Source organism: Trachemys scripta, chromosome 11 (genome assembly GCF_013100865.1).
Source record: "Trachemys scripta elegans isolate TJP31775 chromosome 11, CAS_Tse_1.0, whole genome shotgun sequence".
In the NCBI taxonomy this organism is placed as follows: Eukaryota; Metazoa; Chordata; order Testudines; family Emydidae; genus Trachemys; species Trachemys scripta.
In genome coordinates, this window is record NC_048308.1 from 41,882,253 (window position 1) to 41,910,252 (window position 28,000).

Genomic DNA, 28,000 nt, shown 5'->3' on the forward strand with positions numbered 1-28,000 from the left:
AGGATTTTTGGGCACTGCAGTGATCTTTAGCTTAGGTACGAGGAGCATTGCTGCAGAGCAAATGGGAAAGCCAAAAACCACCCACAGGAGGGGGGAGGGAGAGAGAAGCAACTAGCTTAACCATGGAATTTATTTATTTGCCAGGTAATAACCATACAAGGGGAGCCAAACAAACAAAACAGTTCTAACTTAAATTTGATTATAAAAGGCAGGTTTAGAAAACTAACTGATCACATAAGTCAGGGTCAGAAGGCTATACCTAGAGAGCTGGGTTCTCACCACTCCGTGACGCTTGATTTGATCAGGGTTCCCAGGTGGTGGTGGTAGCTGAGGGTCTGGAGTGCTGGAGATAGGCAGAGCCCCCAGCACGATTGGTCAGGAGAAGATGAAGTCCCAATGGAACTGATGCAGATTTTGGATCCAAGCATCAGAGCACTTACTTGTGCATGGGTAGGGGTTTTCTAGGGAAAGAACAATGGTTCAAGGGAGAACACTAGATTTGTTTATGGGTAAACTGATGGCTCAAAGGAGTATACTGAAGTTGTTTTGTTTTGTTCAGGCTCAACAATAGGAACTGCTCATTCCTGGCTATGGGTGGTATTCCTTCCAGGGAGCTCATAAAGCAATTTAGGCAGCTTCAGTATTTTGGATCTCCATAAAGGATTTATTACTAGAATTGGTCTGATAACTACTGAGCTGGGTGTGTGCAGGTGTGGGTTCATTAACATCTGGAGCAGAGATCCTCTATCATGAAGTGCTTCCCTGCTTTTCTAGCCCCAGAGTTCAAGGCAAGAACTGCACTGGAATCTCTGTTCTCCATTCTGTATGCTAATGGGGATGCCTTCCTGTCCCATCCTTAATGCCAATGAGGTTAGGGGCATTTCCTTAATCCTGTCACCCTTGTCCGGAGGGGTTTAGGTGTGTCTTCCACTACCTTTTCATTGCTTTTTGTAAGTCTTTCTTCTGATCGGCTTTGGTTCAAGCAGAGGTGGGGGGGGGGGAGAGAAGAGATGTCTCATGAGTGAGACAGGCTGGTACTGCGCCCTGGTTCCCCAAGAACACAGAGTTGATAGGTAACAATATGCAGTGCTCAATGTGTGTACACTATACAAACAGACAAATCCTGCTCATCTTCCTCCCCTGCGTGATCCCACTGCAGTCAAAGGACCTATTTCCTTTCAGTAAGTAAAACAGAATTTAGACCAAACTGGAATTGGTCCACAATTCTCCTGCACCTGCTTCACTACTTTAAGTCTAGGAGGATGTCAAGGCTGGAGAGAACTGGGCCCCAAGTTTAAATGAATGTGCGATTGCTACTATCCTATACATTTCTTTAATGCAATAATTGATTTATTTTGATGTAACATCTGAAGACTATTTGGAAAACTAGAAATGAACATAAAGGAGCATTCAATATTCTAAATCACAGACTTTCAAACTTTTGCTAGGATTAGTAATCATAATTATCTGGTGAGAGACTCATGTCTAGAATGTGCAAAGATTATACCAGGACAATACCAGAAATACAAACAGGGTAAAGAGATCTTTTTAGATGCTTTGTTTCTTGCCATGCCTTCTCAGGAAACCCATTGTTCCATATTTGGAAAATAAAATTTACAATTCTAATTTAATATCAAATATAAACCACTATGAAAATAAGTAAAAGTAGTAAATGTCACCCTCTTTTCCTAAAAAGTTACCAAACACAACAAAACATGCTATAAAATAGTGGCCTCTGCTCTAGCCTTACAAATGTAATAAACATGCTCTTGCACACAAAGCAATCTACTTTTTATTCATATTAAATTAGAATTGCTCTGCAGCAAGGAGCTCTGGCTGAGCACTGGCCACTGAAGAGGCCAAAAACACCAGAGGAAATTTCAGGAGATGGGATATTCTCCCGCTGCCAGTGACTGACAAGTCTGGTTCTGCCTATAAGCTCAAAGCAGGCTGAAGTACCCATGTAAAGGATCTGGGACCTTAGCACAATGAAGGAAAGAAATGTATTGCGCTCTGGAGAACATTCATAATGTATGGAAAATTCACTCTGACACACTATTAATGCTATATTATTCTCACAGCTGCCATAGATTTCACTGAAATAGGAAATTGAACATTTGCTGTGAAAATAGAATTTCACATTTTTCAGAGAGATGTTATAGCATTCCACCAGCTTACATATTGCAAATTATAAACCTGATTGCATCTTGGGGGCTTTAATAATTCCACAAATTTTGTTATATTTTATCTGCTGCTAACAACTTTTTGAAAACTAAGAAAAATACAAAAAACAATCTAGTTCATTCTAATTGAAAAATCTTTTTTTTTTTCCTATCAAATCAAGACACTAATGGCCACAAATCTCATTTCCTCACACAATTTAGTCTTCAGGTTTTGAAAAAGACTTTCTTAAATGCTGTATTTAATTCTGAGAGAGAGAAAAAACACAGAAGGGAAAAACATATTTTGTTATGTGGGGTTGTTTCTCTACAGTTTCATTTTAAGAATGTTATGATAAATCTCATTTTCAGGATTAATTATGTCATATAGCTGAATTTAGTTCATTTGCATACTGGAATCCAATATGGTAAAACTAGGAATGGGCAAACCAATTCTTAAGCAAGAACTAGCCTGCACACCTTCCTTTTCTCTTGTGAATCACCTGAACGTTCAGAAATGTCTAAAGTTCAGGAAGGCACTTCCCTGTTCTCTTCCTCAACTTTAACGAATCACCCTACCTTTGCTGATACCATAACAAAGCTTGCATGCTAAACCATGCATAATGTTCTTTTGAAATCTCATGAACTCTCTGTGGCTTCATAAATGTGTGTAATGCATTTGAGGTTACCACTGCCTGAGGACACTCAAGAGCACAGAAGATTTGAACAGAACAGCATGAGAGATCCAGCAGAGAGGCTGCTAGACCTCATGAAATCTAAGCTCTATTATAGGACATTATTTAGGGACATTCCCAATTATGTTTTCATTTATTTTTCCTTAGAGTCTATGTGTGAGGGAGCCCCTTTAATGTACTCCTGAAAAGATCTGACATACTGTCTTAGAATTCTAATGCTTTTTTAAATGACTAGTAAAAAGGTAGCCAAAAAATGAAGGCAAATACAATGGCACAATCCAAGAAATTGGTATTAAATATTTACATCCATCTACATGCAACACACAATTCACATTCATGAAGTTGATATTTTGCCAGTTGTACCTATAGATAATTGTATGTACTATTGATTAAATGTAACATCAAAAATTATAGGCCAGATGTTAAAAGGGCAACTGCCTTTATGCAAGAACAATTTGCTCCCACAAAAATTGTTGTGAACAAAAGGAAGACTGGTTAGAGGCTCTTAAAAAAAAAAACCCTTGCAGTTGAGTTTTCAAGCAGCTATTGCTTCTTTAATTCAGTTGTGTCTAAGCACTGTAACATATAGGGCCAGATTTATAATGTATGTTTACTGAGTTTATGCAATATGGCCAAGATTTTCAAGAATGAATAGCAATTTTGCCTCTAATAATGGTTGCCCAATTTGTGAAACTTTAAGTGAGCTTGATTTTCAAAAAGGACTGAGTATCTACACTCTGAACACTGGGCCCCTTTAAAAAGGTATCTCAAATTGAGCAGCCAAAAATTGAGGTCCCAAAGCGGCTTCTGAAAATCTTTGTCCGAAGAACTAGAGCATTGTATTATCATTTGTTCAGACACGTGTTCTTTGTAACATACAGGGGGGGGGAAATTAGTTTGCAAGATTGCCACATGAGGAAAAATGATCTTCAGTGCAGAGCTGGAATATTTTCTCCTTCTTGCCATATCTGGTGCTGCTGACGAAGACAGGAATGTTGCTCTCTTCCCTATCGCTCCCACGCACTGAAAAGAAAGCAACTAACGGGCAGTACATCTCAATTACATAAATCCACTGCAGTGAATGTTTTATGTGGTTTCCTGTATATAAAATTACTAACATAACTAATGGTGGCTAAGGTGAGGCGCAGCCAGTGGCAAATTATATTTATATATTAAAGACACACATCTCTAAATTATTTGGAACCTTCAAATTGTGCATGTTGTTAGCTATATAACAATGGAAATATTTTATGGTTAACCTCCTCTATCCTTCACTCCTTCTGTTGGTGGTTGTACTCACTTATTGTATCTTGTCTTAAATTAGAACATTGGTGTCCAAATTCCAGTTTTTCAAACTGGTAAAAACAGTGACATCTGAATGAAAACCAAAAGCCAGAACCTTAATCCAAGAGTTGCCAGTTAGCTCAAATAGGCACAAGATTAAAAAATAAAATTTAAAGAAATTTAAAACAAAGTAAACATAATGGGTGCACTTACATCTGCTGGAGAGGAAAACAAATGAGATTGAGAACAAATTAACTCCTAGTTTACAAAACTGATGTTATTCAATATATCTATTGGACTGTCTCCAGCTGGTGGCAAGGAGGTACCATAGCCAATAATGTCTCAGAAATACAGAGAAATTGCGGTTCATACATGTTTCTGATAGAAGGCATCTGACCGCTATTATCAGTTGCAAAAATAACAGCTATTCCTCCCTGTCTCATCTTTAATATCTAGCCAGTTATTAGTTTACATTGGCATTTTCCCTCCTGGATTGCCATAAGATTCCATCACATAAAGATACCTCAGAAAGGCAATAAGTTTCTAATTACACCCCGTACACACCAAATCAAAGAGACGCTAATGCTACTAACAGACACTATTCATATTAAAATCCATATTATCCCCATTAGTCACATAGCAGTACTTAAGATGTCTCCCCTTTTTTCAGCAACAATTTTATTGCTGTGCACTGCACTCCAGACATATTTTATATTTATTATAAATAATGAACAAACACTGACTTTAAAAAGGAAACATACAGTACTATACTTACACACAATTACTAGAAATCATTTTTGATTTATGCAGTATTTCACACAGTACACAACTTATATTAGTTTCAGTTTCCTAATTCATTTCACTCATGTCATATCATTCTTCATTCTGGAAACCATCACCACCTATTTAGGAGATAAGCCAAGGATGCAGGAATTTTTCTTTACAACAGGCCTTATTATTTATCCTGCAGTAAATGCAATACTTCCTCTTACTGTCATTGCACACAATGGCCAGGGCCGCCCAGAGGATTCAGGGAGCCAGGGGTCTTTGGCGGCAGGGGGCCCCTGCCGCCAAAGACCCGGCACTTCGGCAGCGGGTCCCGGGGCGGAAGGACCCCCCTCCCCCGCCACTGAACTGCTGCCGAAGACCCGGAGCAGAAGAAGCTCTGGGGGCCCGGGCCCCGCAAGAGTTTACCGGGGCCCCCGGAGCGAGTGAAGGACCCCGCTCTAGGGGCCCCGAAAAACTCTCATGGGGGCCCCTGCGAGGCCCAGGGTCTGGGGCAAATTGCCCCACTTTCCTCCCCCTCCCCCCAGGCGGCCCCCCCAATGGCACTACCATAGAATACTCAACATTTCTAGATAATCTCTTCAGCAAAAGTGGGTGTCATCTTCCCCTAAGGTAAGCTTGGCTTCATTCCATTTGGGAAAAATGGGAGGCAGTGGTCATCTTTGCTGAGAGCAGCCTAAAGTTTCTCCTGCACAGGCTGTGTAGGTATTTTATGACCTCAGTCCCACTGAGAACACTGAGGGATGTGAACCATTAACAAAGGAAAAACAAAAACTAATGAGGGTGAAAAGTTGTCAGTGGGTGCCTCTTCGTCCACATATCAAAGCACAAGGGACCTTCTAGTCTATTACATTTTAAACAAACAATCTTGAGTCAATGCAACTCCAAAAATGGAAATCTATGGAGACAGTTTCATGAAGGAATATCAATATGTATCACTAGAGGAAGAATGGAGTATGTTTGGTCTGTAGCTATATTATAGAAATCATAGAATCATAGAATATCAGGGTTGGAAGGGACCTCAGGAGGTCATCTAGTCCAACCCCCTGCTCAAAGCCAGACCAATTCCCAACTAAATGATCCCAGCCAGGGCTTTGTCAAGCCTGACATTAAAAACCTCTACGGAAGGAGATTCCACCGCCTCCCTAGGTAACCCATTCCAGTGCTTCACCACCCTCCTAGTGAAAAAGTTTTTCCTAAAATCCAACCTAAACCTCCCCAACTGCAACTTGAGACCATTACTCCTTGTTCTGTCATCAGGTACCACTGAGAACAGTCTAGATCCATCCTCTTTGGAACTCCCTTTCAGGTAGTTGAAAGCAGCTATCAAATCCCCCCTCATTCTTCTCTTCTGCAGACTAAACAATCCCAGTTCCCTCAGCCTCTTCTCATAAGTCATGTGCTCCATCCCCTAATCATTTTTGTTGCCCTCTGCTGGACTCTTTCCAATTTTTCCACATCTTTCTTGTAGTGTGGGGCCCAAAACTGGACACAGTACTCCAGATGAGGCCTCACCAATGTCGAATAGAGGGGAACGATCACGGCCCTCGATTTGCTGGCAATGCCCCTACTTATACAGCCCAAAATGCCGTTAGCCTTCTTGGCAACAAGGGCACACTGTTGACTCATATCCAGCTTCTCGTCCACTGTAACTCTTAGGTCCTTTCCTGCAGAACTGCTTCCTAGCCATTCGGTCCCTAGTCTGTAACAGTGCAATAATATATGGATATCTACCTATCTCATAGAACGGGAAAGGACCCTGAAAGGTCATCGAGTCCAGCCCCCTGTCTTCACTAGCAGGACCAAGTACTGATTTTTGCCCCAGATCCCTAAGTGGGATCCTCTGAGTGGGACCCCTCAAGGACTGAACTCACAACCCTGGGTTTAGCAGGCCAATGCTCAAACCACTGAGCTATCCCCCCCCCCCCCCTTGAATCACAAACAATGACTTTTTCTTCCTCTAGCATTAAAATATTGTATATTTATAACTGCTTTCTGTTGTACTACAAAACTACACATCTTGCCTAACAAGCAGGAACCTTTTTGTTAACCTTTTCAGGATTCACTCCCTCTCTAAGGCCTTGTCTACACTAGGAAATTGTTCCTAAAATTTCCCACCACTGCTATCACTAGTGCAGCTCCACTAGTGAGAACTCTAGTGTGGACAAAATCCTGGTGGCCAGTGGCATTTTGAGCAATGTCCTGAAGACTTGCTCAGTTGGGTTACAGGATGCTTAAAACACTAGCCACCTAGAATCCTGTCCACCACCCAGAATACACTTAGTATCCTAGAATACTAGTGCTCCCATCAGTAGCACTGAACCAATGATAGCAGTACTGGGAAATCTTAGCAAACAGTGACTAGCATAAACATAGCCATAGGATCATGCCAAAAAGACAAAATGTACTGTAAGATAAAAAGATCATTAATAATAAATGCCCTCCAAATTAATATGGCTATTTAAAGCAACTATTCTGATTTAAATTTAAATACCGGAAGTCTAAGCAAATTTGTGTTATTCAAAAACTATTCATATTTCTGTTAAGTTCTTGGCATCTAAAGCGCTGAAATATTTTTGTTAATTTTGTATCAGTAATTATGGGTAATCATATTTTCTGGACTCACAGGTTAACATAATGAGACAATGTACCATCAACTGTGGTGGTGATGCCAGACATAAAAAAAAAAAAAATAGCATTTGATTTTTTGTTCCTACATCAAGTCTTTATGAAGTAAATGAAAGATCATATACACGAACTCTGGTTTTCTTGAAAAATGCTAATGATAATAGTAGAACACTAGGCCTTGACCTCATGAAATAAGAAACAGTTAGCACTGAGCTCATTGCTGCTGTGGGGATACAATTATATTCATTTCATCACAAGGTTGGGGAGACCAACACTTTGTTATTAGTTCTACCTAGACATTTATGGAAGAGTTGAGAAAACAGATTCTCATTTAGATTGTTGAAGCAAGATACAAACTGATCATCTTACAATATGAATACATCCAAAACTTACAACAAATACATGAGAAACAAAGGTAGGTAGTAGGTTATCTCAATGTGATCTTTATTACCACAGAGAAAAAGTTAATTCATTATTAATAAGGTGGGTAACTCTCACAAAATAGGAGAATTGATCCTTAATAGTGGAAAGATTCTCTCGAGTTACCAGGGAAATGAAGCACACAAAATAAATAATCTTACTTTTTCATCGTCGTCAGTGAAAGGAGCACCTCCAGGAGTTTTATTTATTGCTTGGGCAACACCAATAATCTCTCCATCGTTGTTTCTTATGGGCATGCACAACAGTGACTTTGTCTTGTATCCAGTCAGTTTGTCAATCTCATCATTAAAGCGACGATCCTACACAAGGAAATAAAGGAAGTATTAACATGTGCATCTTACTTTTCTGAGTTTTCTTCAAGGAGAGAAGTTCACTGAACATCTTCTTCACTCAATGTCTTTTTTTAACAGTGACATTATATTGGTACCTTATTCCCTACCTATTACCATAGCATACCTAATTGTTGTTTTCCATAATTAATATAGTGCAAAAGAGAAGTTTTCTTATAAGGCTGTTCCAAGTACTGGGTATAATACACCCTTGTGCAGAGGGTTAGTGCGAAACCTATGCATCACTTAAGCACTCAAAATAGGATACAGGGTTGTAACAGTAGAGCAGAGATGTGCCTTTGAGACGGAAGCCAGAAGCATCATGTCTTTCTATTCCAACATCCCCTTACATTCTTTCTCTCTCGCTCATTTGCCCTTGCTTCAGGATGAATTACCTCTCTTTCATCTCCCAATACAAAATGGAGCTGTTGTCTTCTTCCTGCTCCTCCTCTTCTGAAGAAGAGGGTGTTCTGACTCTCTCCCTCTGCCTCAGCAGCTTCCACCATTCTGCGTTCATTTTCCTCAGTGATCCCCAACGTGCTTAAGAATTGGGTACTCCTGTGATTCACTCACTCTGCCTTCCATAGGATCAGGCCCTGAATATTTTTCTCTTAATCTCATTAATTTATAGTAAACTTATCATAATTGTTATATGTAACCATATCAGGTAAAAAATGTCAGACAGAAATGCCATTTTTAAGTTGCCCCTTAAGCTTCTGTTTGCAGCTTGCCATGTTCAAACAGCATTATGAGTTATGAAACAGAGACCATCTGAACAGAACAGTTGTTCAACAATGTAAGATTAGCTACCAATATTTTCGAAGTGGTGCATAGGGCTTTAGCCACAATTAATGCCCAACCAAATCCCTCTGCAGCACACAGAAAATGTAGGGGCAAATACCTTGTTCACCTGAATGGTCCTAAAATACAGTATCCATTAATTGGCTTCCTTTTCCCTTTAATTTGTAGAGTTCCAAGGGGTATGTTTTCAGTATAGAGTGCAGGGATTTCACAGCACAACTCTCATTAATGTTAATGGGAGCAGTGTGACTGAATCTTTACAATGAAAATGCACCCCTAAGCATTGCATGCAACTAGTAATTATTTATTCAAGCAATTTGCAAAATTAATTTCTTGCCATTTTGTTTATTTTTACTTTATGCAGATCAGGTACTCTGTCTTACATTTATATAAAGCAGGTATTTATTCATATTAAAATGGGAGTGGAGAATGTATTTTTAGTATTAAATCACACTCTCATCAATCCACTGACGTTTAGTTTTTATACCCTAGAATTTCATTAACTTGTTATTGAATGCTTGTATATAATTTCCAGATCATAAAGTGAATAAAATTAATAAGATTCCCAGAGGAAATCATATAAAATGTGTACTTTCTCTGAGAAATTTGGATAATGTATTTAATGCTTACCTGACCCTACATTATGAACAGAAGGGACCTCTCAAAACAGGATGATAGAAATCAACATATGACTTATTTTTAAATCTAAGTAACACAGGAATTCAAGTAACAGGCAGCAAACTAAACAATAAATATACCAAAATCAAAATGCTAAAATTTCATCTATGCCAAAATATTTGTAAGTATTTTTGTACTATTAATTTTTTACCTAAGTTAAGCATGTTCACTAATCCTCATTAAAGAAGGATGTACATGAGAGCTAAATCTCTGCTAAAATTTGTCACTTCAGAGCACTGGAAGAAGATTTCAACTTTCAAGATTGAAATTTCAAATAATTCAATAGAGACTAAATTGTTTTTATGGCTAACGATTTGTTGTTCTTCTACAAGGAAGAACTGCTCTGTTTGTTCCCATTCCAGGTGGGATCAGAATGGTGAACACACAGTACTATCACCAAGAGGCATTCAGATACACCAGTGATGTGTATGGTACAAATACTTGGACATATAAAAGAAATTAACAGACACAAAGTGCACATCCACAGTACCTCACTCACTACACGGATGTAACAACTGTGAATCAAATATAATTAGGAAGAAGATATTAAGGGTCTATAAACCAACTAAAGTTTAATCTTCATTACAAAGTAATTTAATCACTGTACAGAACATTCTTTCTGAAGGAGTTATCTGATGAAGATAAGATCTAATTAATAGTGCTAGGCAATGTATGTATGCTGGACCATGTGGGTATTTCACTAATAGCCTGTGCATTGTTTTTCTTCCCCAAAGATCCAAGTTGCTAATTTTGGCCCAAATCATCTTTAGGGTTTGTTTTTTTTTTTTTTTTTTCCACATTACATTTGATACATACAATTAAGGAAGTTTTGGCATATTACATGAGATCTAATATTCAGAATGGGATTAAAGGGATCTGTAATACAACATCAAATGTTTCTAGAGAGCAGAGATTTAAACATATTTAGACTTTTCCATGTGGGATTCACAGTGCATTTTCAGATTGTAACTTCTGCAGAGCTGCACCTTGACTTCTGATTTCTCCTTTAATGGGCCACATACATTCTGGCACTACAAAAGGAATAATAAAAAAGCTATAGATCTGAATTATCTAGTACATTTAACAATATTTCTGGTCTCATATGACAAAAAGATTAATTCACTGATAATCATACTAATGTAAAATGTTTGTACTAAAAGACCTCATGCTCCACTGTATTTCACACTTACAACTGAGTAGTGTAAATTCCTTTCCTTTATGGAAAAGCTAAATTCAAGCTGCAAGAAATTCATCTAGGTGCAGAAGACCCTGTGACTGGGTGTATCAATCCCTCATTGGCAACACAGGGATTAACAAACTGTTGTGGGCCCAAGAGGCCACGCCCCCTTTCTCTTGCTGGACATGCTCCTGGTGGACGGTGCATACACAAAGGAAGCAGCTCAGTTCAGTCTGGACTGGCTGAGGAGGAGACTGGACATGCCACCTGCAGGCGCCTACAGAGGAGCTGCCGAGACACTCCAGACAGCCAAGGCAGAGTATTCTGACTACGCTGCAGAGAACCAATTGACTGCAGGGATTGAAGGGGACGCCAGGTCACTGCCAGCAGAGGAGATTGTTGTGTATTTGGAAGTCGTGGTAATAGAACCTTGTTGTTACTATGGCAACTGAGTTAGATTATAAGGGAATAGCCCAACCAGGTTTTGGCTGGTTTGGTTAGTTCAGTGTGTGGCAATAAACGGCTGCTTTTAAGTTTACAGCTCTCTGTCTCAAGTGATTTCTTCCTAAAACTGCTAACCCAAGCAGGGCTGGCTCCAGCTTTTTTGCCGCCCCAAGCAGCGAAGGGGGGGGGGAAACAAAGGGGGGGGAAAAAAACGCGATCGGCGGTTGCTCTCCCGCACCGCTTCATTCTTCGGCAGCAATTCGGTGGCTGGTCCTTCCCTTCGAGAGGGACTGAGGGACCCGCCACCGAAGACCCAGACATGCCACCCCCTTCTATTGGGCTGCCCCAAGCACCAGCTTGCTGCACTGGTGCCTGGAGCCGGCCCTGACCCCAAGGATACGACAAAGTGGCGACGAGGATGGGATTCCTATGCTGCCCCAGCAACAGAAGGAAGTAGAAGTACAAAAAAAACAAAACAAAACAAAAAAGCCTTTTTGCTGTTGGAAGGGGATGAGAACTGGCTTGTTTGCACTGATTGTGCAAACTGAAACTAAAACCATGGCTACACTTACAGGGCCACTGGAACCTTTTGAGGAGACTATAGTGCAATGGCACGTATATACTAAGCATTTTGAGCTTTTTGTTATTGCAAATGACATTACAGAAGAGAAGAAGGTGCCAATATTCTTAAGTGTTGTAGGGGCTAAGACCTACTCCCTGCTACGCAGCTGATTGCACCCTGTTAAGCCTGAGACCAAATCTTACAATGACATTTTGGAAATCCTGGGGATCCATTTTTCTCCAAAACCACTGGTAAATGCTGAAAGATATAGGTTCCACAAGAGAGACCAAAAAGAAGAGGAAACCGTTGTGCAATTTGTAGCAACTTTGAAAAGGCTTGCGGAACACTCTGAATTTAATGAGATATTAAATGACACAAGAACCTACCCACAAAACTGTGTGGAGTCAGGAATGTTACCGCTGTGGGAAGCTGGGTCACCATGCATCAGAATGCTGGTGTAAGGATCTGGTGTGTCGACACTGTGGCAAAAAGGGACACATCGAGTGTTCTTGTAAGCAAAAGAAAAAGAGGCCTGTGGTTTGGCCGACGAAAAAGGGAAACCTGCATACCCTAGAGCAGACCAAGGAGACACCTCATCGCATGAAGAAGTGCCACTGCACGTTTTGTCTTTGGCAGCGGGCTCACATGAATACTGGGTAACCCCATTGTTGGACGGCAAACCTATATGCATGGAATTGGACACCGGTGCAGCCGTCTCACTGGTCTCCGAGACACTGTATAAAGAAAAGCTACAGCATCTTCCGCTTAAGGCAACAAAAACTGTTCTGAAGATTTATACAGGAGAAGCTGTGCCCATGTTGGCACTATTGATAAGGTAGAGCTCAGTGGACAGGCTGCTAAATTGCCACTGTTTGTGGTGAAAGGTAATTACCCAGACTTAATGGGTAGGTCTTGGCTTAGGAAGATTCAGCTGAACTGGGCAGAAGTGCACCGAATGACTAAAGAAGAAACCGGTCTGACCGCTATACTAAGGAAACATGCTGCTGTTTTTGGAGAGGATCTGGGAAGTATGAAGGGAATCACTGTGACATTGAACATTAAACCTGACAGTCAGCCAAAATATCTGAAAGCCAGAACTGTGCCATATGCCATCATGCCGAAAGTTGAAGCGTACCTGGAGCGCCACAAATGGAGTCCTAATACCAGTTAGCCATAGCCCATGGGCAACTCCTATCATTCTAATAGTGAAGAAAGATGGCTCCCTCTGAATTTGTGGTGATTTTAAAGTCCCTGTCAACCTGGTGTTGTGTGCAGAGCAATACCCACATCGATGACCTCTCTGCGGGCCTGGCTGGGGGACAAAAGTTCAGTAAGATTGATCTGAGTCAAGTGTATTTACAGTGTGAATTCTCCCAGCCCTCTGTTGAATATTTGGGACACATCATTGATGCTACAGGTCTTTGTAAGGCCCCTGCAAAAGTTAAGGTTATTGTGGAGGTTCCCCCTCCTCGAAATGTTAGCTACCTTCGCTTGTTTCTAGGACTATTGCTCTATTATGGAAAGTTCATCTCACAGTTAGCCACACTGCTAAAAGCACTTCACGAACTCCTTGGGCAGAACAAGACCTGGAAGTGGACTGAAGCCTGTGATGTTGCATTTAACAAAGCTAAGGGTGCATTGCTAAATTCTGAAGTTCTGACACACTTTGATACATCCCTACCCCTACAGTTGGCCTGCAATACCTCCCCTTATGGAGTGGGAGTGGTTGTGTCACACATTATGCCTTTGGGAGAAGAGAGACCTATTGCTTTTGCTTCACGCACTCTAAGCAAAGCAGAAACTAACTATGCCCAAATTGAATGTGAGGCATTGGGAATAGTTTTCGGAATTCGGAAGTTTCATTAGTACCTGTTCAGATGGAAGTTTACTCTTCTCACCGACCATCTACCTCTGACTTCAATTTTTGGACCCCACACAGGCATTCCCCCATTAGCTGCTAGTCGTATGCAACATTGGGCATTGTTGCTTTCAGCGCACGCATATAAAATCAAATATCAGAAATCCACTCTGCACGGCAATGTGGATGGTCTCTCAAGGTTGCCTTTGCCAGTCAAACATCAAGATATTGCCCAGAAGGAAATCTCTCTCTTTGAAGAGGTAGAGAATATACCCATCACCACTATTCAGGTAAAGAAGGCAACTCGTGTTGACCCAGTATTGTCCCAAGTTATGGACCTGGTGATGCATGGAACTTCTCGACTAATCTGTCCGGTCTCACCCGACCTGGTTACCTACATGTCCAGGAGGATGGAGTTATCGATCCAATCTGGTTGGTTGTTGTGGGGGAGACGTGTCATTATCCCACCACTGAGATCACAGATGTTATAACAGCTTCATTCCGGTCACTGTGGACTAGTGTGCATGAAGGAAATTGCACAACGCTATTTTTGGTGGCCTGCATTGGACAGTGCTATTGAAGAGAAGGCAAGAGCTTGTATGTCATGTCAGGGTGTAAGGAATACACCCCAGTGGGCACCCCTACAACCATGGGACTGGCCTGAAAACCCATGGCAACGTATTCACGTTGACTTTGCTGGCCCCCTTGAAGGAAGCATGTTCTTGGTGGTGGTAGATGCCCATTCTAAATGGCCAAAAGTCTCTATAGTGCAGTCCACTACTGCAGAGAATACTATCCAAAAACTATGGGGACTCTTTAGTCGTTTCAGTCTGCTGGAACAACTTGTGAGTGACAGACTGCAGTTCGTCTCCCAGGAGTTTCAAAATTTTACGAAGGCAAATGGGATACACCACATCACTTCAGCACCATATCATCCATCCACCAATGGATTAGCTGAAAGATTTGTGCAGACAATGAAACAAGCTTTGAAATCAGCAAGGGGACAATTATCCGTTCAAAAGCGTCTGGACACCTTCTTATTATCCTACAGAAACACACCTCATGCTTACGACCAAGGCATCCCCGGCCTTTCTAATGATGGGACAACATTGCTGCGCACTTGCTTTGATCTGCTGAAACCTCTGAACCCCGACAAATTGTGCAACATCAGCAGCAAGATCAAGTCATCAGGCGTGCACCCAGAGCAAAAGACCAAACCTTTAGCTCGGGACGGCCAGTTTTGGCTCTGAATTATACTTCTGGAGCTAAATGGGTCCCTGCCACAGTCATCGCTCAAACTGGACCTGTTTCCTACACAGTCCCCACTGCAGAGAGTCTCACCTGGCAGCGACATGTAGATCAGCTGTTGCCAGGTCATACCAGTCCTCAGGACACATCTTCAGTGCTTCACCGCTTCCGGAGAGACACCGAATCAAGAATCACCTGTTCCTGATTGTCCCCCTCCATTACTGCCGGCGGCTGAGATACACCCCCTGCCCAGAACAAGCTGATACCAAATCCCCACCCATTCGCGCTACGAACCCTGAGCCCATTGTCAGGCCTGCACCCAAGAAACTTTTGGGTGCAAGAACACCAGAAATCCACCATAATCCACCTAGAGACAGAAGGCCTCCTCAATGGCTGGATCTTTAGCTAGGGCAAACCCACGGTTATGGGGCAAAATAATCCTCAGGGTTTAGCCAGGAACGGAGGAAGTCTACCCTCCTTCTCTAGTTTAGTGTTTGTTTTATTTAGGGAATGTTCTTATTAAGGGGAGAGGAATATGTTGTGTATTTGGATGTCGTGGTAATAGAACCTTGTTATTGCTATGGCAACTTAGTTAGATTATTAGGGGATAACCCAGCCAGTTTTTGCTGGTTTGATTAGTTCAGTGTGTGGCAATAAATGGCTGCTTTTAAGGTTTACAACTCTCTGTCTCTCAAGTGATTTCTTCCTAAAACTGCTGCCCCAAGGATACGACAGAGATGCCCAAGGTGGGCCTAAGGGTAGGAAGCGACCCAGGTGATGAGTTTTGGGGACATGAAGACCTGAATCCTGCATCAGGATAATTTGGTTTCATAGAGTGCTGGGTCAGAACCCAGTGGAGTAGGGTGGACCCAGGTTCCCCTATCCTCCCCGCACTTGCCGCTAAGCATAGCTGCCCAGAGAGAGGGCGGCCCTTGATAGTCTTGCCACTAGGCACTGCTGCCTAGAGAGACGGCAGACCTATGGTACTCTTACTGCTAGGCATTGCTGCCACCAGGGAGAGGACAGTGTTTTGGATTTGTGTTACTAGGCATCTTGGACTCTTACTGCTAGGCACCACAGCTGCCACAGTGGGCAGCCCCCTCAGACTCCTGGCTGCCCCCATTGACAGACCCACACAAAGTCCTCCATGTCATCTTATGTCTTGAGGTAGGGTTGAGCAGGGGGAGCTGTGGCCAGAACGGCCACATCAGGTATATATGCGCTCCCTGAATACTGTGGATAAGGGGTCTGTGTCAGTCCTGCACAGGTGATTGCAGAAAGTTGTGTAGTTGCAATGTTATGGTCCTAACTCCCCCATAAATGGCATGAGGACTATGTGATGTAGTAGTCCTAGAAGAGGGTATGTCCCATGACCCGACCCTTGGGCAGTGGATTGATTCCTCCACATCCAACCATTGTGTACTCCACCTGCATAAAGCCAGATCATTCCGATTTTAAGCAAGGGAAATGAATTTCACACTTTTGGGATAAAAATAAAGTTGTGTCCTTGGTAGTATTGTACATTGATGAAAAATTGAGCTTTCATAGATGGAAGAATTTAAGAAATTGGAACTCTGATATAATTACTACCAGAAGTGATAGTCTGATGGATAGAAACCAAAAATGTTTATATTCAAAGGTTTGTCATACCTGCAATACATTAAATCCTGCAGCACACTCAGTTCCCCACTTCAGCATCTTCAGGTCTCAGGTGGATTTATCAATTTGCACTGACCTCAAATAGTATTGTTTCCTGTTGGCTTGATACTCTTCACTGCATCTAAATCTAGAATTTTCCCAAATACTGCTGTTGTGCCTGAACTTTCAGGGAACTTTGCCACATATCCATGCCATGGTCTAAAAATTGTAAAACACAAGGTATTTTTTCTTGGCTGGATCAATTTACAGCAGTCTCTAATTTAGTCCATACACTGGGGTAGATTCCCAATGGAGATTTATTTCGTGCTGACAGAAGAACTGTGTTCACCTAATCAGGATATTCTTTTATAGAAGGGGGTTCTTGGGAGCTCCCAGGGGACTCTTGTTAAAACTCTGCCACCAAACTAAAGGGAAGGTTGACATTTTCTTTCTTCTGATGAAGCTCTGTCTCTCTATCTCCCCCTGTACTGTTAAATCATTCCTAACAGAGTTGACAATGTTAGAGCTCATAAAAGTATTTCTGAAAAGCAACTATTTTGCCTTTTGCATGAACCAGGTTGCACCAAATGGCAGGAACTTAAAAAAAAGACACATTCTGAGGGTGTCCCCCTTCACGACCCAATGTCACTACACAGTTTTTACTCCCACTGCCCACATCAAATTACACAAGCAAATTACACTGCTATGACATCAATACACTCAAGATATTTTTCAGGTTTAAGTTACAAAGATTTCCAGCAAAATGTACCTTCCCTTCTTTTGTCATACTTATAAGAATTTTTGGGGGGGTGAGGGGGAAGGAGAATAGGTCATTTTTGTGGGACCCTAATGTTAAAATACTGGCAGAACATCACTGTTATTGCTTCAGAGATGACCATTCCAAAGACATCCTGTCAGATCCAAATGATAGACTTGGGTGGAATATTGGACCCTCTCACTAAAGGCTATTTTCAACTCCAGGTGGGAATGGATATTAATGGTGGCTGATTTTACAGGCTGAAAGACTGGGGAAGAGTCTTCCAGGTTGTAATAAATGGCACCATTATTATTGTTAAAATAGGTGGATACAGCTCATGTGAGGGCAGAAGAGCAATCCCTCCCCCAATTCTTCCCAATCTCCATTGTGAGACTGTACTGGTACAATATAAGCTTCCCTTTCCCCCTCGGACCCATTTCAGTTTTCACATACTCTGACAGGGTTAGCATCCAGCCCTCTTGGCAACCCTCTCCCATGTTAGCTGCATGAGCCACAGTTCCTCATTAAGAAATGACTCGCTGGCTGTGTGCAGCAGCTCTAATACATGCTGTGTGGCTGAACTCAAAATGGCAGAAAAACAGGAAAAAAAATTCTACAACAAACTACAATGCAAATGTAAAAACAGGAGGGTGGTTTTTCTTTCTGCATTAAATTACCTATGGGGCACTGTTAGTGTTGCAAAACCTTAAACCGAGAACGGGATCTTGCCATTCCATAAGACTCCTCACCATATACAGACACATTCTCTCTGTGTATTGGTAACTGAATGAAGACGTTTCTCTCAGTACATTGTTAAAAGAAGGACTCCCACAACTGCTACACTGTCGGGATTTTCACTTTGATTTTTTTTAGGTTCCTCTGCCTTTGAATGTGTGGCTAGTAGTTACTGTACATATGCTCAGAAAAATCTTTTAAAGATGCACTGAATATAGTCTCACAATTAATGGAAATATTTATAATAAAATTTACACAAACATTATCCGAATATAAAATGGGAGCTGACAGCGACCCCAATGTTTAGGTTGACTAACAATTTCCATGATAAAAGATTCTTGTGATCTATTTTATATAAATAAAATGAAACAACTGAGAGCAAAATCAGCAGCTTAGCAGAGGAGAACTTTGAATAAAGAATGACCAAAATCAATGCCAGAAACCTTGGGGTTATTTTAAAGTGGACATTTAAATGAGTATTGCCTATTGGAAGAAGCCCTGAGTGGTGATTACACTATCTTCCCAAAACAAATGGACCCATTACATCTGCTATTGAACTACCAAGTAAAAGCAGGACTTTCAGGAAACTTAGTCAATAGATATATCCATAACTGGGAAGGGGTCTTGTCTGTGGGTAGGTCTACACTTACCTCCGGGTCCGGCGGTAAGCAATCGATCTTCTGGGATCGATTTATCGTGTCTTGTCTAGACACGATAAATCGATCCCGGAAGTGCTCGCCGTCGACGCCGGTATTCCAGCTCGGTGAGAGGAGTACGCGGCATCGATGGGGGAGCCTGCCTGCCGCATCTGGACCCGCGGTAAGTTCAAACTAAGGTACTTCGTAGTTAGTGTGGACCAGGCCTGTGACTGAAAACTTTGACTGCACCCAGGCTTCCTATGCTCAACAATGAAAGATTGGTGGACATGTACTGAAATTAATATTCCTCTAGAAATACAAGTTGGCATGTATTTCTGCTTTAGTTGGTACAATGAACAATATTTAATTTAGTTTGTTCAGTATTTAATCTTTATGATTTAAAGTAAAATTGTCTAAACATTTGATTGTGATGGTAAAGAGGAAATTCACAAAACACTGTTAATGATATTGTGACAGTGTAAGGCAGATGTGGGCAAACTGTGGCCCGCGGGCCGTAGTTTGCCTATCCGGACCGCGGGACCGTTCTGCCCGGCCCCTGAGCTCCCGGCCGGGGAGCCTAGTCCTCAGCCTCTCCCCCGCTGTCTCCCCTCCCCCACAGTCTTGCCGCTGCGTGGCCGCGCTCTGGCCCGCCGCTCCCGCTGGGCAGCGTGGGAAGCGTAACTGGCTCTGGCCAGGTGTCGCAGCTGTGAGCTCCTGCTGCTGGTAAGGGGGTAGGGAGCGGGGAGGTTGGGTAAGGGAGTGGGGGGTCCTGGGAGGCAGTCAGGGAGGAGGGGGTGGAGGTTCTGGGGGGGCAGTCGGGATGGGGAACACGGAGGGTTGGGAGTGGGAGTCCCGGGGGGGCCTGTCAGGGGGCGGAGATGTGGATAGGGGTCAGGAGGGCAGTTAGGGGACAGGGAGGATAGGATCCCGGGGGGGCAGTTAGGGGTGGGGGGTCCCAGGAGGGGGTGGTCAGGGGATGAGGAGCAGAGGGCGGTTGGATAGGGGGTGTGAGTCCCAGGGGGGCTGTCAGGGGGCATGGCTAGGGGTAGGGGCAGTCAGGGGACAGGGAGCAGGGGGGTTGGATGGGGGCAGGGGTTCCAGGAGGGGGTGATCAGGGGACAAGGAGCAGGGGGGTTGGGAGTTCTGAGGGGGGCAGTCAGGAGGCAGCAAGTGGGAGGGGGCGGATAGGGGGCAGAGGCCAGGCTGTTTGGGGAGGCACAACTTTCCCTACCCGGCCCTCCATACAGTTGCAGAACCCTGATGTGGCCTTAGGACCAAAAAGTTTGCCCACCCCGGGTGTAAGGGGACAGGGAATCATCTTGAGGGAAAAGGCATTGAAACTGGGAAGAGTTGGCACAGGCTGGGGCCTAGGAAATTTTGGACTTGCTTGAGAGGTAAAAGAATTTATGGGGAAATGGAACTAAAGACTTTGGGTACTGCTAATGATAAATTAAATACCAATATGCCCCTTTTGTAAGTATTCCTACATTCTCTCTGGTGTCCCCTTCCTTCCTCATCATTTCTGTGGTGGTCAGGTCACCCTGGCACATCAGACAATGGGCTGGTGATATTTTGAGCTGTAGGATTTGGAGATTAGCTAGAAACTCAAGTCACTTTAGTGATCATCTGTCAAACTGGCTGGTAGCTGGTGATAATCCATTGGTTCACAGCTATTATTATGAAAGGTAACACTGACCAATCGTTCTTATAAATTAGTATGACTTAGCACCTTTGTGAATTTAGCTCTAAACTGGAGTTTTTGATACAAGGATTTTTTTGAATATTCATAGATGTAAACATAAATCTCACTTCTTATTAAAAAGGCTTATTTTAAATCATGCTTTCCTGTTGCATGTGGCAGTTAGTATGTTAATACTGTAGTGCTTACAGAAACAGAACATTGTAGTCTTTTCAGAAGAGTAACATGAAGAAAATAATGCCTTGTAATCTAACACTCAACCAGTTTAATGAGTTAAACATATATTTGGCTGTTTTTAATGCCTCATCAAGCATCTTTTATCTGTCAAAGTAGGGATCATAATACTGACTATCACTTACATTTCTAAATCACTGTGATTTGTCGCAATCAATGTATCTGGGGTTTGTTTGTTTTTTCATGTTGTAACTTAATTAGGAGTTGTTGTTCTTCCTGGGGCTTTATTTGTGCCTCAGGAGTGTACTACCCATCCTTTTGTTTCTAGAAAGAGTGGGTTACTAAACTGTAATCATTGATAAAGCAATGAGATTCCCTTGAGTTACTTGTCTGACAATTTCTTTAACAAAGCTAATATATAGATAGATAGATAGATAGATAGATGGCTTTTAATAATGGCACCAAGGGCCCAGTCCTGCATGGTTTTGAAAGCAACCTGCAAACTGCTGAGCACCCTCACAATGACTTCAATAGGAGTTGAGAGCCCTCAGTCTGCTAGTAAGGGGCACTCTGCATTATGTAAGATCATTCCTATAAACAGGGTTGTCTTCTGTCTTAACTCATGTATTCAGTGCAACTATCACAGAATAGGTTTTACCAATTCAGAAAATGAAATACCCCAACGACATTATTTCATCAGGTAACTGCAACTATTTCTTTATTACATCTGAATTATTATCCAGAATTTATTATTATTGAAATTCTAATAATATGCTTTGCATTATTGAAAAGACAAAATAAACACACTCCCTGCCCCAAGGATCTTAGTCTAAAGCAAAACAGAATAGACAGGGTATGCTGGAATGACTGGGAATCTTTATTTTACTAATAATATTATTGTTTATTCACCACTTGTGGGCATCATGAAAGAAATGAACTTTCAGGAAGGATAAGAATTAAAACAGGGTGGTAGCTTGACAGGCCAGAATAGGGAGAGCTTTTAGGTATAGGTGTAGCCTCAAGGAAAAGGCATAGACAGCTCCAAGACAAACAGATGAATGGGCCAAAAATTAAGAAAAATTATCTGTGCTTACCTCAATTTCCTTTCTTTGATTAATAAGGTCTACATGTCCATTAAAAGGGATACTTCAGGCTGCTTGTAGTTTGGGGGCAGAATCAGACCTGTCAATCACTGAGCAACAGGAAAATGCCCCACGTCCTTAAATTCCCTCCCATTAGAATAGAATTATCTTGGTAAATGAATCTATTTTCCTAAATTACAGGATGTGTTAATGATACTTTGAAGAAAAAGCACAATTTCTTCTGCTGCAAAGCATGGGACACTTCCCCTAATGAAGCAAATACCTCAATATTTGTATCTATTTCCATCTCTATTCTGGATTACCTGTTTGTCTGAAGAGAGAGATGTGTGGACCTTAGTACTAATCAAAAAAAGGAAATTTTGTAGGTTCAATACTAGGTTAATCAGGTCTGAGAGCCATAGTTTCTTCAGCCAGAAAAGCATAAACAGTATCACTGCTGCTCTCATCTTTCTATCCTTTGCATAGTCCTGGGGAGCAGTGGAAAAAATGGGAAGGCATGCAACAAAGACCTTGCCCCGCTTTGCAAGCGACCATCCATCACTTTGCATTCCAGATCCTGAAACATGGAGAGGCCACAGAATACTTTACTGCTGTTTCCAGATGCAAAGAGGTCAATCACCAACCCACCAAATTGACTTACAATGGCTGAGGAAATTTCTAAGTGCAGGCTCCACTCTATTTACTTCAACTTCTGCTATTTCAGTTTTGATGTTCATCTGCCCCTGATAGGCAGTGCACATAGAGATAGTCTTCTTTCTAGTTAGACCACTTTCCTTTTTTTCCCCTCTCTGGGGTTGGGTTGATTGTGCTCTTCCTAGTTTATTTCTGAAACCTGGATCAGACATATTTGACTCATGACTTGAACAAGTTTGTCCATGGAAGTAACCATGCTGCAGGATCTCAATAAATCCTAGTATTCCAGCCAGTGGATACTGGGCTAACAGTACCCAATGGAAATCACTGAACACAGTAGTGACACTGCCAGTGCCAGAGAGTACAGTAAGGGGGTCTTTGGACACCGCTCTCTCCGACTCCTGCCACCTCTGTAACAGCCTCCCAGGAGTGTCTACTCATATCTGAGGTGAGGCCTCCAGGGGAATAAAAGACCCATGTGGATCCAAGAAGCCTGAGCCCCAGGAATGGAAGAGAGACAGAGTATGTCTGCACTGCATTCAGAGGTGTGACTCTGCAGCACATTACAGATATACCCAAGCTAGCTTTGATCTAGCATGCATGAATAACAATAGCAGTGAAGCCATGGCAGCATAGGCTAGCTGCTTGAGTACATAGCCAAGGTGGCAGGAGGGGTTGCACAGCCTGTGCTGCCCCAACTGCACTGCTATTGTTCAAGCTTGTTAGATCAAAGATAGCTTAAATATGTCTATGTGTACTGCAGTTACACCTCTGACTGAGGTGTTAAGACATACCTTGAGACTGGATGTTGCCAGAGATGCAGCAGGAGAAAGGGAAACCTTCAGACCCACTCCAGCCTTATTACTTCTCCTACCACCTGATGTTGTCAGACTTCCCCCCACTTGTGCTGAGGAAGGGCTTTTGAGGGAGAGGTGCACAGTGACACTCTAATGGAAAATGGGGGTGGAGCAGGGAAGGCAGGCAAAGAGAAATTTAGTTCATTTAACTGGGAGCAGAGGGAGAAATGGTAACTGGAAAAAACAATACATAAAACAGAACAAGTCAAAATGAAAATAAAGTTGAACTTAGTTTCCGAAATAATGGGGTGAGGAGGCAGATAAGAAATTGGTTTCAATGGGTTGTTAGGGAGAAAAGAGATTAAAGTAAACAAAATGATTGTTCAGTTGGTATTTATATTGCTGAAAGAAGACATTCACATGAGAGAGCTAAATAACCATGTGATCTTAATTATATTCACATCTTTCTGTCCCCATGTCTTTCCCTCTGATAGTTGCATCACCTATTGCATTATATCTAATTAGACTGCAAGCACTTGGGACAAGGACTGCCTTCCTACGTATTAGGACAGTGCCCTTGGGGCCCTGGTCTAGACTGGGGCCTTTAGATGCTACCAGAATACAAGGAATAATAGTATCCCAAAGCAAAAATTTGAGATTATTATCAATTTTAACCAAAAACCCAGTAAAAAGTTAGGAAGTAACCAGCTGTGAAACATCTCTTCTTTTTGACAAACAAATTGTACTGACTGCATTTTCATTTAATAAAAATTGAGGGATTATGATGTATGATCCACCACTGACTTACTAACAAACTATGCCAAAAAGATGTCACTGTTTTAATCCCTTTTGGTATTGTGCAGTAAGAATTTCAGATGCAGGAGACCCATTCAAAATGCATTCACTAACATACTTAACAGTTGGAATTTCAAGACTGCCAACAAAAATATAATACGTACAGTATATCAGTAACAGTCAATCTGGAGGACAAACCTCCTCTTGTCTGAAATTGTTTTATTGATTGTAAATTCCTCTTTGGGGAAATATTGCCCTGTAAAATGTGATGGTCAACCAGGGAAAGAAACAGACCTGAACAGACTTGATTCATCAATCCAAGTGCCAGTAGTTTAGCACTGGAGCAATTGCACTGCAGGCAATGTCCTCTCTGCCTAGCTAGTCACACTTACTGGGAATATAAAAATATTTCTAGGCAGGTGTGTGTTACCATACACAGAGCCAGATCAAGGCACGAGCATGTAATGCTTGTGTCAAGGGCTCTGTTTCCTGGAATCAGGTGATTATATCAGATTCTCACTTTTTTTAAAAAAATGGCTGCTAATTGTGCAGCCCTCATGACTGTAAAAATAACATTGATAATGGGACCACCCATCCAGATACATCCTTAACTGAGGTGATCCAATGTTCCTGTCCATCCTTTCGGATGCTCCTAATAGGAAGGAGGGCCCTACCACTGCCCTGTTGGTCTGGAGTAGAGGGAGGGGGCCTGCCACCACTACTCCAAAGGTTGGACAGATCCATAGGGGACCCCATGTCCTAGTGTGTCTAGGATCCACCTGGACAGCCCTTGGATACACAAAAATCTGTTTGCAGAATCAGTCATGGGAGCTGTGAGGAATTTAAATGACATCTATACAAAAAAGCTGATCAATTTAGCGAAGTTGAGACTATGATGCTTCTCAAGAGTCATGACCATACTCCATATACTTATATTAACCAGTTTAATTTTCTCATTTTCTACTAAAAAATAAATCAGTTAGGATCCAATCCTACTCTCTCTGGTTCTCATTGATTTCAATGGCAGAACAAGCTAGCAATTAATTTCTTCATATATAATCTATTTTTAAATAACCCTATAGCCAATCACTCTGAAAAATGAAGTTTTCATTTAGAGGAGGCAATAAAATTATGTATAGTGATTACCACTGAGAAGAAGTGAAGCCACTAAAAAAATGTTTATAAGAACTCACACATCTATTTTGCATTTTCAATTAAATATTTTCCTCCCAAAATTATTATAACGTCCCAGTGATCCAATAGATGACACTGCAAGCTTTCAAAAATTCCTATGAAAGTAAGGGTTTTGCTCTGACTTTATCTAATTTAAACCTGCATAATAATTAAATAATAAAAAATATTTTTTTCTCCCAGATATTTGTAGCAGGAGGGTCAGTATGATGAAGTTATGCCATATTCTGGTTTCTGGGCAAAGCCTTGCCAATTGTATTTAAATGTTGATCTCACATACGAGTACACAAGTCATATTGTTTGACAGTAAGGGTAAAAAAAAGGAAACAGGGTTTTTTTATTGGGGAACAAAAGGTACACATTTTAGTCATAACAAAGCTAGTATCAAGACAGTATATAACAAAGGTGAACAAAGTGACTGTATAAGAAGCAAAAGGGGGAGTTGAAAGGATGGCTGTTCTTTTGCCTCTAGCTGAATGAGAATATTTTAAGCTTTGAATCTTGACAATGTTCAACCCATATCACTCATAGGTTATTAAGCCATCTTTCTTTGCCTAGACCATCCGGTAGCCATTTTAGCACTTTGTCTCAAAATAAGATCTGCCTTCATTACCACTTATTGTCATCAACAAAATGCTTTTGTTTTGCTTACTGAGCAGAACTCTAGCCTAGAACTGCTAATTCCAGAGTAGTTACTACTGGTTTCTACAGTCTGTGATTTGGCACTTTGGTGTTCAATAACTCTCCCTGTTTATGAGTAGGATCAGTATGACTTGGCCCAAAAATATAATCCCAAAGCAGGTCAACTAACAGCCACCTAATATAACAGGGGTGGCCAAACTGGCTCACGAGCCACATGCAGCTCTTTTGCCATTAAAGTGCAGATCACAGAGCCCCCTTTTCCACCTACCAGACTGGGGTGGAAAGAAGCTCAGGACCTCTGCCTTGCAGCGGGGTAGTGTGATAGGGGCTTCTGCCCAGCAGGGAGGAGGATCTTGAGGCTTTTGCCCAGCAGGGCGCACCTGCCAGGGATCAGAGCTTCAGCAGGAGTGGCTCTCGAACTTCTGAAGATTGTCGTATGTGGCTCAGAGGACCAGTAAATTTGGCCACCCCTGTAATATAATACACAATGAGCCCACCGCCTGAATATATTCCCAGCTATTACGTCTTAATGCTGATCTATAGGCTTTTTGTAAAAGAGGCGAAAGTATAAAGGGACATCTTAATGTGTTACATTTATGGGAACAGACTGAGTAGAAAAACAAGTGTACACAGACAAAAAGCTCCTACTCAAACTTACAGTTTGAGATTAAGAGTTACCTTATCCCACAAAACAGCAGAAAGCTAGCTAAAAGGCCATTATAGCAGAACTAAGGCACTCTTTAAAGTTCTTGACAAAAATAAGAATGAGGAAGATCTGCAGGTTAACAGGCTTCTTCTCAAGAAGAGTGACTCAAATACTTTACAAAGACAACTACAGCCACTAGTATTCAGGCTAAAAACTCAAAGCAAAATGACTTCCAACATGCTATTTTAAAAATTACAAATCAGAATGTCGTATTTCTCTAAGTTAACGAACAGTCTCTGGCAGAAAGATAAGGAAAGGGTGAAATAGGCTAACACCATGGTTAAAGCCACTGATTACTGCATTGTAAAACAGCATTGGTAGATGAAGCTCATTAAAGGTAACTATGATTGCTTCTATAGGAATCCTTGCTGCAATAGCCTTGATACTTATAGAAATTAATGATGGAAAAGATCTATTAACTCACCTCATCATGCTTCTTATAAAATTAAACAATATAATCTCCATGGGAAACAAAAAGAACAACCCAAAAGATAGTAAACTATCCAGAAAAAGCTCAAAACATAACATTCAATGAAATTAAATACAGATGAAACAAAAACGTAACATTAACTAAAGGCATCAGAGCTGTTCTAGAGATTCTACAGTTCTTCTCTGGAACATCATATGTTGCACAAATCAAATTATGCATAATTAAGAAAATGCTGATTACTTCCCCCCAAATAGAAATGGATAAACAATCTCAAAGAAAAGAAACAAATCTGCATTACACAAATCACTCCAAAATGGCACAATCTCTGAAAATACCCTATATAAAGAATGTTGCAGCCATGCTTCCCATCCACAACGAAATCTCTTAATCCCCAAACACAAGGAAAAAAGACAGACACTGGCCAACACAGTTATCCAGTTCCTCAAACTTCACAGCCCCAAAGAAAACATGCACATTCAATTCTTCTAACCAAGAAGAGCTATATTTCTCCAAATGAAAGACAGATAAAACAGCTAAAAGTCATGCAGTGTAGTCGCTGTTTCTCGGCTCTCTTGCCAACAAAAAACTTCCACCTCCAACGAGCGGCGTAGCATTGCCGGCATGAGAGCACTCCTGTGGACAGAGAGCTGTTCACACCAGCACTTGTCTTCAGCAAAACTTTTGTCTTTTTTGGGGGAGGGTTCTTTAACACCTCTGAAAGACAAAAGTTTTGTTGTTCAGTTGCCAGTGTAGACATAGCCTAACTAGTAAAAGGATTTCTTCTTCTCAAGAGCTTTGTGCACAAAGCAGCTGAAGCCACTATTCATTATCTAATGAGCCGCCTTTGATAGAAAGCCCTGTGTTTTCCTGGGGTCATTCACCTAGATCACACAAGAATTTCCCTAAATTAGGGGACTCTTCAAGTGGCTGGATCCATTGGCTTCGCTGCACCTACAGAGACCTGAACAGAGC

General features: G+C 41.7%; 1 protein-coding gene across 1 annotated transcript in view; it reads right to left on the bottom strand.

Moving 5' to 3' along the window:
* Nucleotides 1–28,000, bottom strand: part of PDE11A (phosphodiesterase 11A) — a 237,067-nt gene that overhangs the window by 183,267 nt on the left and 25,800 nt on the right. The window contains exon 2 of the mRNA XM_034785945.1: nt 8,134–8,292. Coding sequence (XP_034641836.1) covers nt 8,134–8,292 — 159 coding nt within the window. The remainder of the gene's footprint in view (nt 1–8,133; nt 8,293–28,000) is intronic.